We start from the raw sequence: 13,997 nt of genomic DNA, 5'->3' as shown, positions 1-13,997 counted from the left end.
AAAGATGTATGTATGTAGAGATATGTAGCTGTATGCATCTATGTGGAGACATGTAGCTATATAGAGACACAAAGAGTCAGAGACCGTTTTTAAGATGCAGTAAAAGAGAAAGTTAACATCCAAAATCATGTGTGTTTCCTTATTACACCAGTCATAGATAGATTAAAACTTATTCCTAAATATCCTCAGATAAAAAGTTTCCTATCCCTTGATACTCTAAGGCATTCCTTTTATTACCTTGAACTGATCATGGGAGCTGGTTTCTCATGGTCTGCAATATTTAATCTCTCTGATTTGTGCTAACAGTTCAAGAGGTGAGTTCTCAGCTTCTTGCTCCAACCACAATGCCTTCAGCTTGCTGAAGTGCATCCCTGACATGATGGGCCATAAACCCTACTAATTTTTTTTTACACACTGACTTGGACATGGTATTTTATCAAGGAACAGAAATAAAAATAATATATGCCTGAATAAATATTTTAGGAGGTGGGAACATTAATGGAGTAAACAGAACAAATCTAAATGTGGAGTCAACAGTGAGAAATGGGAGTTCTTGACTTTAGAAGGCCACAGCAGCTCTGAAAGCCATTCCCACCTCCAAAATTATCACCACATTGAGACTAGGAGTGTCCTGAAGTATTTGAGTGCTCCTATGCTAACCACAACAGCCAGGATTCCAACACCACTGCATCATACATACGAAATATGTCCAACTACAATCACATGTTTTAAGTGATCCTGTGTCTGAGATGTCACATTTCTCCATCATAGGTGGTAACTCTGAGATTTGTCAGAAATAAGAAGTCCCCCTATGTCATACTGGGCTCCTGCATGGACCTGGATTGATCTGCATGAGCAAGCACAGGATGACATGGCCAACCTAGGTGTTGGTAGAGGTGGTTTCATCTCATGAAACTGAAAGGAACTGAGGAGTCTGTTTCTGACCTTGTATAATCACACAGTTGTAGCCATGGATTAATAAAAGTAACTTACAGGTAACATTTATGTTGACTGGGGCACATTATGTGCACTTATTGGGTCTCAAGTTATATACTCATAGCATACTGAGTCAGTCCTAATGATGCTAGGAAAGTTGAAAGCCCTGTTGATCAAATCCATGGACATTCATTCTTCCATCTACCCACATGTATCTGAGCCTGTCCAGGCCTTGGACCTTTCAGATAGATCAAAACAGTTTTTCCTAACATGACTTCATCTCCATTGAACTGGAAGATGGACCAGGAAGCCAATCTCTAAGTGAAGTCAGGGGTTGACTGCATTCAGAGAAGGAGGAGATGAAAGAACTCAGAATGTGAAGACTGGGGTCTGAAGAGGAAGAAGGGAGGAAAGACACTTGATACCATAAAAAGTTCTGAACACTTATCCACCACAGGTTCACATGTCTATGCTGCCAAGTCTTCATCCTCCACTGAGTTGAAGTTGTTCTTGTGGTTATCTATAACAGTGCAGTGCAGACAACAGAGAGGAGATTGCCCTGTGTGGGAACTCTGACACTTGGAAGGGTCTCATTCAACTAGTGTTGGTATATCCCTGCCAACCAGAGTATGAAGTAAGTGAGAAGGTAAATCACAGGAGAGGCATGGTAATCTGAGTGCTCAAAGATAGTGGGGCCTCCTTGTTATGAGAGAGAAACAAACCTGTTACATGAGAGCTGAGCTGTAGAGCTTGATGATAGACATCCCTAGGAGGATCATGGAGCCCAAAGTGCTGTGTCCCATCAAGATGCATTGAATACCACAGCTCAGTATGAGCCAGTGCCCTCCAAACCTTGGCTGTCCAAGACTGTCCTACAGAGAGGTGATGATTAGTGTTCTGATGTGGCTTCACTGGGTATCCACACAAACTGTCATCCAGGACTTAATATGTGAATGGAAACCTCAATCAGGCGACCAGAAGCAGGTCTGCTTTCAGCTCAGTGGTCCAACATTCAGCTCTGGTGGTTCATGATGACTGACATAAGCCACTGGTTATGTAAGAATGAAGCATGAATCTAGGAATGATCTAGGAATGTGATAGATTAGAGCAGGCAGAACTACCTTTTTCCATGTGTGTTAATGTCCCTTCTCTCATATATGTGGACCATGTAGAGAGCTTTTGTGAGGTTCAGATGGATAGTGACTATGTGACATGTGACATATTCAACACTGGAGCAATAACTTGCTGAAACTGGATTGATGGACCTAGTGTGTTCAACATTTGTGCTGGTTAGCACCTGAGGAACCTCAAGTAATTGCCTTCCTCATCTTGTCCTGTGGGTACATATGGGGACTTGTTATCAATTGATGTGTGAGCACTCAGCACACTGTGGATATCACCAGTCCTAGGCAGGTTGTCCTAGGAGAAGGTAGCTAGTCATCTCATGAAAAGTTTGCAGAAAAGCATCATTCCTCCATGGTCTCTACTTGACTTTCTGTTGGTTTGAATAATGATACAAACGAATAATAACAGTTTACAAAATCAATGGATTTTTTCAAGACAGGATTTCTCTGTGTAGCCCTGGCTACATGGAATGTATTTGGGTATAAGAGAAGATGCATTTATCTCCATGCAAACACTGCAGCATGTTAACAGGGGACTTGGAACATCCAGAAGTTTGTGGGCTTATGAAATTAATTTCCATGGATTCTAAGAGTTGTCTATATATTTAATGCAAAACCTAAGCTTTTATCTCCTTTGCAATTCTGTTTACTATATTGATGTCTTCTTTTTCCTTTTGGAAACCAAGTCTCTCTTTATATCCTGAACACATGTTTATGCCAGTATTACAGTCATGAGCCACCAACCTGGCTGTACCTGAGTAATAATTGATCATTTTTACCACAAAAATTTTCTTGTTGCTGTTCCCCATTGATAAAGAAATGCCCCGACTCTGCTATAATGTAAGAGGAGAGAGGTCACTCATTCATTACAGCAAGCCTGACAGGGAGACTGGTCATTGAACTGACTGGGTTGGAGACCTCACACTTATACTCTCCAGCATCCTCCAGCCTCACAGGATCTATGCTGAGTCGGCATTTTTTCAGTGACAAGGTCATCTTCTCTGTGAGCTGCAGACTCTGGTTATTGAAGATCCACTGGGTGGAGATCCCAGTGTCAGTTGAAATGCAGGCTAGGACCACAGAGCTCTGTACTGTAACATTGGTGCTGGTGACTCGGATAAAGGGCTGTGTCACAGGCTCTGTGAAGCAAAAGAGGAGGGGAAATGACAGTAGCCCTTCAGAGATCTCAACAAGCTCCTCTGCAGTCAACAGACACTTAATAAAGCCTCTAGGGTGGAGACATTGGGGCTTATGACACAGACAGTCTTCTTGTAGTTTGGATCTGCCACTCATGGCTTATGTGACCCTGATTCAGCCTCTGGATTTATTGAGTCTCTGTTTCCCTTCACTAGTACACACAGTGCATCATCATTGTCTTGTCCCTAAGTTAAGCTTAGTTATGAGCAATGACGTGACACTGGAATGGGGAGCTGCTCTAGTCAGCAGCATCTGTTACTGTTCATCTGCAGCAGAGAATTCCCTAGCCTGGACCCCTAAGGACAAAAAGATGCCTAGAGAAATATCTCCTCTGTGCCTTCCCTTGGGGACCATGACCTTCCTGTGAAGTCTGTTAAGCCCATCATCAGAAGAGTTGACATGTCCTGGCACCAGTCTACGAAGTAGGAGTTGACAGGTGACCTACCTAACTGTAGCTTCAGGGCACTGCACAGCTGGTTCCACACTCCATGGGTCTTAGACAGTCAGTAACACTTTGTTCCCTGTCATCTCTAACAGAGAGTCAAACTCAAGCCCTGGAGAAGGGCTTTCCATGGTCACCTGGGGTTGAGTCTGAAACAGAGGTCTGAAGCCAGGACTTCCTGATGCTCACTTCACCAAGATGAAACCATAGTTCAACAAGATAGGCCAGGCTTGACTCCGAAGGGGTCTTGCTCAAGGCCACGATCTTGGTGAGAGCCCCAATATTCTGAGGCTGACTGACATCCTTGGGCTCAGATACCCAGCACACATCCTTTTCTGAAGCTCTAGACAGGTGAGGGATTCTGGTCAACTTTTCTATATGTCTACCTGATGTGTGTCCTGTACTAAGTACTCAAACCCCAATGTGGAGACACATGGTAGAGTGGAGACAGTCAGTCCACATGGACAGTCCTGCATGTGTAAAAGGAAATCAACCCCACCAGAACTCATAGACCCCCAAAGAATCACTTACTGTATATGTGGAGGTACACATGTGCTTCTTGAGTTTCAAGGTGTGCATTTAAGGTTCGTAGGGTGTAGAATCCAGCGTCCTCCTGGGCAGCATATTGGAACAGTAGAGATCCATTGGGGTACACAGTCTCTCTACCACTGTGTGCAGGCCCCAGCATACTCTTATTACTGGTTATTACATTCTGGGCAATTATATGTTTGTTGACAATTGGTATCCCTTTGTACCAGACAAAGGATCGAAGGTCCTCTGGGATATTATGAACAAGTAGGAGAGCATTTTCCCCTTCAACAACATTGTGTGGCATTGACTCAATAGTGAGCTTGATTGGAAAGGACCTGCAGGCTACAAGGGAAGATAGAAGAAAAAAGAGACAAATTCATCAATATAGAGAACTTTATCTTTGGTGTACTGAGTGGCTTAGGTCCATCGCTCAGCTGATGTGGGTGGGAGTATCTGTCCTTACATTGCTAACAATCCATGGGAATTTCTTAATGATTATAGGAATTTTTTGGGGGGGTGTTAACTCACGATACAGGAAACTCACAATAGAGGAAATAGGGATTGAGGCTCGGTCCAGTGATGCTCTCTAGAGACCTCTGCCCTGGTCTGCACCAACATCCAAGACCAAAAGGTAGCTAAGAGGGGCAAGCACCTACATATTTTGGGTCTTAAAGCAACCTGTTTCAGCCACATGGCAGGGGCAAGTCATAGGCAGGTGTGGCAGTTACTTGTTACCACACTAGGGGCAGTGCTTTGAGGCCAAGGCTCAAACAGCTACCCATTACATGTAAGGGACATAGATGGAAGCTATGCTAGAGTTAAAGCTCATGGCTCCTGAATATATTTTCAGGTTGTTGGTTATGTGTCCTTTTATAGCCACCTAGTGATAACTAGAAGAATTGCACCTAATGGCATGGAGACATCCACATCAACTCTTTTACTACTTGCCTGAAGGAGAGAATTCCAGAATTAAACCCCAGTGAACAATCACATCCAAGGAAGACTTGTGTCCTTTTTTCCCTCCCCTTGGGGACCCTGATCTTCCTGTGAGGTCTCATGATTTTATCAGGACAGTTAGTCAATGGTCTGGGCACCTGACCAGCTATACTCTCCACATGTGGTCTCTGGTGAAGATAATCCAGGGGACCTAGCCTAACCATAGCTCCCATAACAGTGCACTAGCTAGTTCCACATCCCCATAAAGCCCTGTTCCCTGACAACTCTAAAGGGAATATAAGTCCAATAAGTGACAGAAGGCTCCCAAATGTCATCTGGAGTCTATGCAAGGACAGATATTTGCAGCTAGGGCTTCCCAGAGCTCTGCGTGAGGATCCCATGGCTTCTTCAACTAGGGCCTGTCTGACCCTCACAGAATTGTTCAGGAATCATGTGCATGGTATGAGCTCCAAGGGTCTGCACTGAGGCTGACATTCTGGGGCTGAGTTTACCCAGCACAGGTATTCCACTCTGCAGTTAAAGACAGGTGAGGTCTTCTGATACAAGATTTTCTAACCTATGTGTGTCCTGCAGTAAGGCCCTAAACCCCAGTGCGGTGACACAGTGCAGTGGGGGAGAAACCAGGCACAGCTCAGTCCTAACAGTCCAGTGTATGAAGAAGGAAAAGCCACACCCAGCAGCTGGAGGTCATGGAGAATCACTTACAGTTGACATGGAGCTCCACATGTGTTTGATCAGTTTGGAAAACTCTGTTTGAAGTTTGTAGTGTGTAGAATCCTGCATCTTTCTCTGTTACATCCTGGAGGAGCAGAGATCCATTGGTGTACACTGTTGTTCTTCTGCTGTGGGCAGGTCCCTGGGTGGTAGAATTCATTACTCTGCTGTATTGTGCAATTTGAAAAATGTGGGTGCTATACATTGATTTGTACCAGGAAAAGGTTCGCAGATCTTCTGGCAGATTGTGAACAAGGAGAAGAGCGCTTTTCCCTTTATCAGCATTCCGTGGCACTGGTTCTATGGTGAGTGGGGCAGAAGTGGGAGGGTTGCAGCAAGTAGAAAGGGAGGCTGAAACACAGAAGATCATTGTGTTTGGTGGAAAGATGACATCTATTATCCTAAGCAGGTGGATTTATCATTCACCCTGAAGATGCATGTATGAGTACTTCTCACCCACCTGGTAGATGTGAACAACATGACCCTTTATCCCTCAGTGCCTGAAATATGTCATTTCCTCTAAATGGAACTCCCTTCTGGGGTATCTACATGGCTCCCCCTCACTGCCCTCCCTACTGTGCACACCCTAACACACTGAGGTTGAGATTATGTCTCCTCTGAACTTTTCCCCCACAGGCCCCAAATATTCATTCTTGGCTTTTTTCTGTTTTCTTTGTGGCTCCAGTCAACCCTTGACTTCACCTTATAGATGTCCTTGCTGCTCTGCCCTGAAGCCCACAATTCTAGGACTGTATGATGGCCAGGAGAAGTCTGATATTCTTGATGGCTTAGGTGTTAGATACTAGGATGGCTGTATTTATGTAAAATTCACACAAGCTACAGTTGATTTGAATGAGGGGGCTCAATTGAAAATGCCACCACCATATGGGGCTGTGGGCAAGTCTAGAGTACAATGTTTGTATTGGTGATGAATGTGGGAGGGTCCAGCCCATGGAAAGCAGTTTGACTCCTATACTAAGGGTTCCAGGGTGCTATAAGATACCTGGATGAGTAAGGAATCAAGAACAAACTAATAGGCATCACTCCTCTATGGTCTCTGCAACCAGTCATAGATTTTATTTATGAAATTCATGTTTGGAGAAAATAAATATCCCAGTTTGACATGAACAGCCAAAAACCCTTGATCCCATTAACTCTGGGAGGCATTAACAGTCTAACCCTTGCAAAACATGCCCTAATATCAATAGTAGTTTAGCCTAGGACAGAAGATTGTGGCCAGAACTTCTTGGTGCTCAACTCTTTGTTAAGATGCCATGGTTTCCTTAACCATCTCCTGAAATTTGCATTGAGATCCCCATCAGACTGAACATATTCTGACATCTTTGGCTGAGTTACTTTTGTACCATTGAATTTCTTCAGGGGGGAGACAGATGTTGGAGTATGATCTGTTAACATTTGTCTCCATCACGTGTGTCCTCCCACTAAGTGCTCAAACAACAACATGGAGTCATTATGCACAGGCCAGAAAAAACAGTTCTGTGTGTCTAAACCACACAAGAGCCTGAATTTTCACAGAGAATCACTTACTCTCCAACTGAAGTTGAATATGCGCTATTTCAGGTTCCATATCTGTGGTCAGAGTCTGTAGAGTGTACCATCCAGCATTTTTCCAGGTGACACTATGGAGCAGCAGGGATCCATTGCTGTACACTGTCTCTCTGCCACTGTATGCAGGACCCAGCACACTTGAATTTGTGGCTATTGTATGTCTGGCAACCTCATATTTCTTGGACACAATAACTCCTTTGTACCAGTAAAAGGATCGAAGGTTCTCTGCGAGATTGTGAGCCACTAGAAGAACACTTCCACCTTCAGCAATGTTAGGTGGAACTGATTCAACAGTGAGCTTGGCAGAGGTGGGATGGTATCCACAATGCAAGGCTAGAAGAGAAGAAAGATGCATTAGTAGTAGAATTTTTGTATTTGCCTATGTTTTGGCCCTGTGTCCTGAGAAATGTGTCCATTATTCAGCCTAGGTGTGTGAGTGTCTCCTCATCCTACTGGGTGAAGGTCAGCACATGACCACTACGTATTCAATGTCCCTGCACATGACATTTTCTCTGTATGGCACTATCTGCTCTGTTGTCAACAGGGCCCTGAATCTCTGCCTTCAGACCCCTGATGACATTCACTGTAGATTGCTGTTGGGGGGATGACATCTTGGCTTGCTTCCCTATAGACCTTGACAACTGACACCCCTGGATTTCTGTTGTTTATCTTCTTTCCTTTTGTGGTTCCACTCAACACCTGACTTCAAGTCAATTTGAAATAGGGTTTTGTGAAAATCAAGACTAATCTCATTTTTTGGAAGGCATGCTACCTAGAAAAGATTCTTAACCTTTTGGTGAATGAATGAATGAATGAATGAATGAATATGAAATGATCAACTAATGCCCCTAGAAACCAGCATTTCTAGGTTTTTTATTTATGAACCTCTCAACTTTGTGGCCAATGGATACACCAGTTTGATTCTTTTTTTTTTTTTTACATCTATTTCCATTTCAAGTGTGTGTGATCCTATGCCTCTCTCTCTCTCTCTCTCTCTCTCTCTCTCTCTCTCTCTCTCTCTCTCTCTCTCTGTGTGTGTGTGTGTGTGTGTGTGTGTGTGTGTGTGTGTGTGTGAAGGCATGTAGGTATGATCACATGTGCATTCCTCCATAGCTGTTTATATGGCCGGGTGCATGCCACAGTACTTATATGTGGGGATAGGGACAGCTTTGAGGAGTGTGCCTCAAACACATGGGGGATGAGGATTAAATGCCGGTCATTGGGCTTGGTAGAATTTGTCTTCACTCCTTGAAACACCTCACTGATCCACCCAGGACAGATTCTTTTCTGTGTCGCCCTGTCATAGTGGGAACATCAGTCTTCAGAATAAAGTACCCAACTTGATTACCACTGAACAGAAAACAATGTGGCCTACATCCCTACCCCTTACCATTTCCTGTTCACAGAGAACTTCCTGCTGTTGAACCTCTGTGCATCTCTGTGTCATCCTCACTAAAGAAGAAAAGAAGACACCTTGATTCTCCTTCAGACTCTTGTCCTCCTTGGAGACTGCAGCCAGGACCTGAGCTCTCTGTTCCCACACATCATCAGGGAATTCTCTCTTTACTTATGAAACTAGCCCTTCTCCATAGTGCCCCTTGGACAAGGCCAAGATTGTGACCCTTGGAACAGGTAGGTCTCCACAGGATCCAACACTGCCACCACACTCCACTTACTTCTCCTTCTCAGAGTCAACTGCACTGTCCCAGAGTCAGCTCTACTGTCCAGGAGTCACCTCTGCTGTCCTGCCTTTCTAGAGCTGAGCCTGCTACAAGACAGAAGCCCCTCTCAGAGTCACCTGGGCTGTGGGTGGGCACTTGTCCAAAGCACTGCTGTCTCCTCCCCTTGGAATTGCTTGGTGATTCTCTTCCCCAGTCTTTTTCTTTGTGTTTCAGTCCTCCAGACCACAGATGTGAGCAACAGGCCGATAATCATCATCCCTATGCTCCAAAGTGTAATAGCTCACCCCAGGGCTGACCTCAGCTGCGTCCTGGCCCTGGCTCTGTAGCACCAAAGAGGGGAACTCTGTCCTTCCTATGCATTCTTTGTGACACAGAAACTCCTCTGTCCACCCAGTTGTCCTCATGTCCTTAATGCTCTGGAAGGTGGAGTTTGCTCTCAGCCAGAAGGTGATGGATGTCTGTGAGGTCCTGAAAGGGACCAACTGAGTGATGCAAGAAGAACACTCATTGTTTATTACTAGTGTCCGCATTTGGGGTCTCATTCAGGAAGAGCTGTATCAGGAAATCTATTTCCTGTGTGTGGAGAAGGTCGCCTAAGTCTTGGAGAGGTGTGGACTCATCCTGCTTTGGAGAGTTTCAAAGGGAATCATGAATTCCAACCTGTATTGTTGGCTGAGGTATAGTTCAGGTCTACCCATGTCCACCTTGACAATTTAGGGAAGTCTTTATCCTTTGCTTGGTAATTCCCCTGTGGTCACCCTCTCTTTCCCTATGGAAGATGCTAGAAGGAATGAGGCTGAACATGATCCCCTAGCATAGTACTGTTCTCAGACAGAGAAAGCACCATAGGTCAGAATGGCCTTGTGGGAGGGACCTTAGGTCTGTAGTGACAGAAATGGAAATCACTTAAGTTTCTTTCATCTTCTCCAGCATCTTAGAGTTTGACTGTGAGCTAATATCATCCCCTGGAGATTGATAGGATGACTGGAGCTCATGTCTGGGAACTGTCAAGACCAGCAAAACCTGTTACTATTTGGTTGCCTGAAGGAATTCCCTGGATTGAACCCTAGAGGACAAGGACTTTCCAGGTGGATCTGTGTCCTCTCTTCTTCACTTTGGGGACCCTGACATTGCTGTGAGTCTTATAAGCCCATGAGGACAGTTGACTGCTGGCCTGGGCACATGTCCAGCTCTCTTCTCCATGCTGAGTCTCAGAAGAAGGTAACCAGGCAACACACCTTGAATGTTGCTCTCATGACAGTGCACTACTTGGTTTCAAATGCTATGAGATGGATGGCCAAAAACCATTATTATCTGTCAGCTCCATAAGGAAGTAAGAGTTGAAACATGGTACATAAGGAAGAAAGACACCCCAGGGTCACCTGTAGTCAATATTCAGACATAAGTCTGGAACAAGGACTTCCTGGTGCTCACCTCTCTGTGAGGATCTGCCTGATGCCAGCATGGTCTCTCTGAACCATGTTCATTGTGAGAACCCCAAAAGATAAGACTGTGTCTAATGCTTCTTGCATGGACTTACCCTCTCCCATCACACACACTCACCTTTCTGAGGATGGAGACAAGGTGAGAATCTAATCTATGGCCACTTGTCTATGGTATGTGTGTCCTGCACTAAGTGCTAAAACCCCAAAATGGGGACACAGTTCAGAGTAGATGTATGCACAGGCCAAGAAAGAGAGTCCTGTGAGTCCATACACAACCCAGGACTGAATGATTTTGAGAATCACTTACTGTCCAAGTGGAGTTGCACATGAGCTATTTCAGCTGTCAGATCTGTGGTCAGAGTTAATAGGGTATAGAATCCAGCATCCTTCCAGGTGACATTGTGGAGAACCAAGGATCCATTGCTGTACACTGTCTCTCCATCACGGTGTGCAGGGCCTGGCACACTTGAATTTTTTGCTATTATGTGTCGGCCAACCTCATGGTTCTTGAACACATTAATTCCTTTATACCAGAAAAGGGCTTGAAGATTCTCCTGGAGATTGTGAACCACAAGAAGAACACTTGCCCCTACTCCAACACTGGATGGCACTGATTCAATAGTGGGCTGGGCAGAGGTGGGATGGCGCCCACAGTTCAAAAGAGAGGCTGGAAGGGAAGATAGAGATTGATCAATAGTTGGATCTTTGTATTTGGCTAAGATGAGGCCCTGTGTCCTGAGCAGGTGTGTCCATAGCTTAGCTTGGGTGTGTGGGTGGGTGACTTCCTGTCATTTACTGACTTCCATGTCTTCAGTGTCCCTGCACATATCATTTCCTCTGTATGGAGCTCTCTGCTTGGGTGTCAACATGACCCCAGCTTAAAGCCTCAAACCACTGCTCACATCAGTATAGATTGGTGTGGAGATCAAGACACCCTGACCTCTTCTCTACAGACCTTGACATCTAATCCTCTGACTTTCTGTTGTTTATGTTCTTTCCTTTTGTGGGTCCAGTCAATGCCTAATTTCACCTTCTAGCTTTCTCTACTTCCAGGCCACTAGGACTAGGGAATAGTGAGAACCTGGATTCATCTTATGTTTTTTAATGGTGCCGAGAAAACCTCAGAGGGAAACAAGGATGCATCTCTGTGGCCTGATACATCCTCATTCTATGGCACATCTGCTCCCAGGCTCTGCTACCCTTCCCTCATGTGAACTGAGCCTTCTCACAGGATGGAGCATCTCCCAGAGTTCCATGGGCTATGGGGTTCTCTGTTCAAAACCCTGCTCTGTCCCCTTACTGTCAGTGCTGTCCCATGTCCCTCTCCACTTCTCCCTTTATGTCTCAGTCCTCCAGACCACACAGTGATCAGAAGGGCTGACGAGCATTCTTGTGCCCAGAGAGAACAGCCTTGGTCTGTCCACATGAAAGAGGGAGTCTCTGCACTCCATGCACAACAGAGAAACGCAGCTGGGCACTCAGTCTGTCCTGTGTGCAAGTGTTCTGATCTATTATTACACACAATCTAATGTGTCTTGCATTAAATTCTCAAACCCCAACATGGAGACAGTGCAGAGAGGAGGTTTGCATATGCCAGGCCTGACACTTCTGTGTGTGTCCAGTAGATTGAACCCCACCCAGCATGGAGAATTCACAAAGGCTTACTTACTGTACACATGAAGGTGTATGTATGTTCTTGATACAGTTTGTACTTGTCTACTTATGGTTCGTAGGATATAGAATCCTGTGTCGTTACAGGTGACATTCTGAGTCCACAGGGATCCATTTGGATACACTGTCTCTCTACCACTGTGTGCTTCCCCTGGCACAGATATATTGTATTTCAGTGTGTAGGTCACAATTCTATGGTCCGTATTTGCTCCTTCTTTAAACCAGGATATGGCTAAAAGTTTCTCTGGCAGATTGTGGACAAGGAAAAGGTTGCTTTCTCCTTCAACTACATGGGGAGGCACTGATTCAGTGGTGACTTGGGCAGTGGTGGTCCGGTACCAACAGGTTAAAAGGGAGGCTAGAAAGAAAGGGACAAAATGCATCAATACTGAGCAGGTGTGATCATAATTCAGTTTAGGCATCTGGCTGGTGGTGTGCCCACTTTCCTTGATGGAGATGAGCAACATGATCTCCTTTTCCTCAGAGCCTCTGACTGTGTCCTTTCCTTTTTACAGAGTAATCTTCTCACTTCTCTACCTGGCTACCTCCTCAATATCCCCATTATTTCTCCTCACATAAAGAGTATTTGGTATGAGGAAGTCACTCTCACTGCCTCCTCTAGAGGGTCCTCATGTTCTGACTTTTTTCTCTGTTCTCTTTGTGCTATCAGTTAACTCCTGGTATCAATTTCTGGATGCACTGATTTCTATTCTGATAAAACCAGTGCTGGGTAAGGGCTGGGACTAATGTGACCTTTCAGGAAGACTGAATTCCTAAAAAAGTCTCATACATCAACGAGGAAAGGAAAAAATGGAATAAATTGGGAGGTGGTGATGCATGCCTTGAATCATAGCATTTTGGAGGCAAAAGAAGTCAACTCTCTGAGCATGAGGCCAGCCTCATCTACACGGTGAGTTCTAGGACAGTTGGGAATATAGAGAAACACTGTGTTGAGATTGGTGAGAAAAGAAAAGAAGGAAGGAAGGAAAAGGAGGAGGAAAGAAGGAAGAAGGGAGCTAAAGAAGTGAGTAAGTAGGTAAGTAAGTTAGGAAAGGTGTGTCCATGGATTTATCTACAAAATTCCCATTTTTTAGCTAAGGAAAATAATTATACTCAAGAGTGATTTAAACTTTCTTACATTGACTTATATACTATAAGTGTATATTTCTGAAGGCACATGTCTCAGTGTGCATATGGGTAGCTCCATGCCACAGTACCTGTGTTGAGGGCAGAGAAGAGCCTGCAGGAGTCTCTTCTCTCCATCTCCACTGTGAGAGCTGAGAACTGGACTCTCTCTGCACACTGAACCATCTCCCTGGCCCACCCCTGTTGAGATTTGGAGTCATGCTTCCATGACTGGGGACATCAGGCTTCAGATCATGGCTGCCAATGTGACTCACTTTGAATAGGGAGTGGTTGGGGCTTTTCTCTTCCCCTTATCACCTCCTTCTGCTGAGAGCTTCAAGATACTGAGCCTCTGTCCCTCACTGTACCTTCTGCCCCATGACTGCAAACAGAAACCCCAAATCTTCTCTCAAGATCCTGTCCCCTTTAGGAGACTCCAGCTTGCCTCTGAGTTCCCATCCACCTCCACAGTCAGAGAGTGGGTACCCTCACCTGTGAACAGTAGCCACTGCCAGGGGGTGCAGCCCTTGCAGGAAATCATAGAAGACTCCTCCATCTCTCTTCTCACTGTTCTGTCTTCCCTATTAGGAGAAGAGCTTCACTT

At 45.0% G+C, this 13,997-nt stretch overlaps 1 protein-coding gene across 1 annotated transcript; it reads right to left on the bottom strand.

The window, feature by feature from the left end:
* Positions 1–2,915: 2,915 nt before the first annotated feature.
* LOC118576507 (carcinoembryonic antigen-related cell adhesion molecule 3-like) lies at positions 2,916–13,949 on the bottom strand. The gene is made up of 7 exons (XM_036176755.1): positions 13,886–13,949; positions 12,267–12,626; positions 10,905–11,264; positions 7,450–7,803; positions 5,893–6,252; positions 4,231–4,572; positions 2,916–3,199 (listed from the first exon to the last, which is right to left on the bottom strand). The coding sequence occupies exons 1-7, from the start codon at positions 13,947–13,949 to the stop codon at positions 2,916–2,918; spliced, it is 2,124 nt and encodes a 707-aa protein (XP_036032648.1).
* Positions 13,950–13,997: the final 48 nt, after the last annotated feature.

The sequence above is a fragment of the Onychomys torridus genome, unplaced genomic scaffold, assembly GCF_903995425.1.
Source record: "Onychomys torridus unplaced genomic scaffold, mOncTor1.1, whole genome shotgun sequence".
Taxonomy (NCBI): domain Eukaryota; kingdom Metazoa; phylum Chordata; class Mammalia; order Rodentia; family Cricetidae; genus Onychomys; species Onychomys torridus.
Note: the sequence above shows the minus strand (reverse complement) of the source record. Positions and strands in the feature narration are given on the sequence as shown.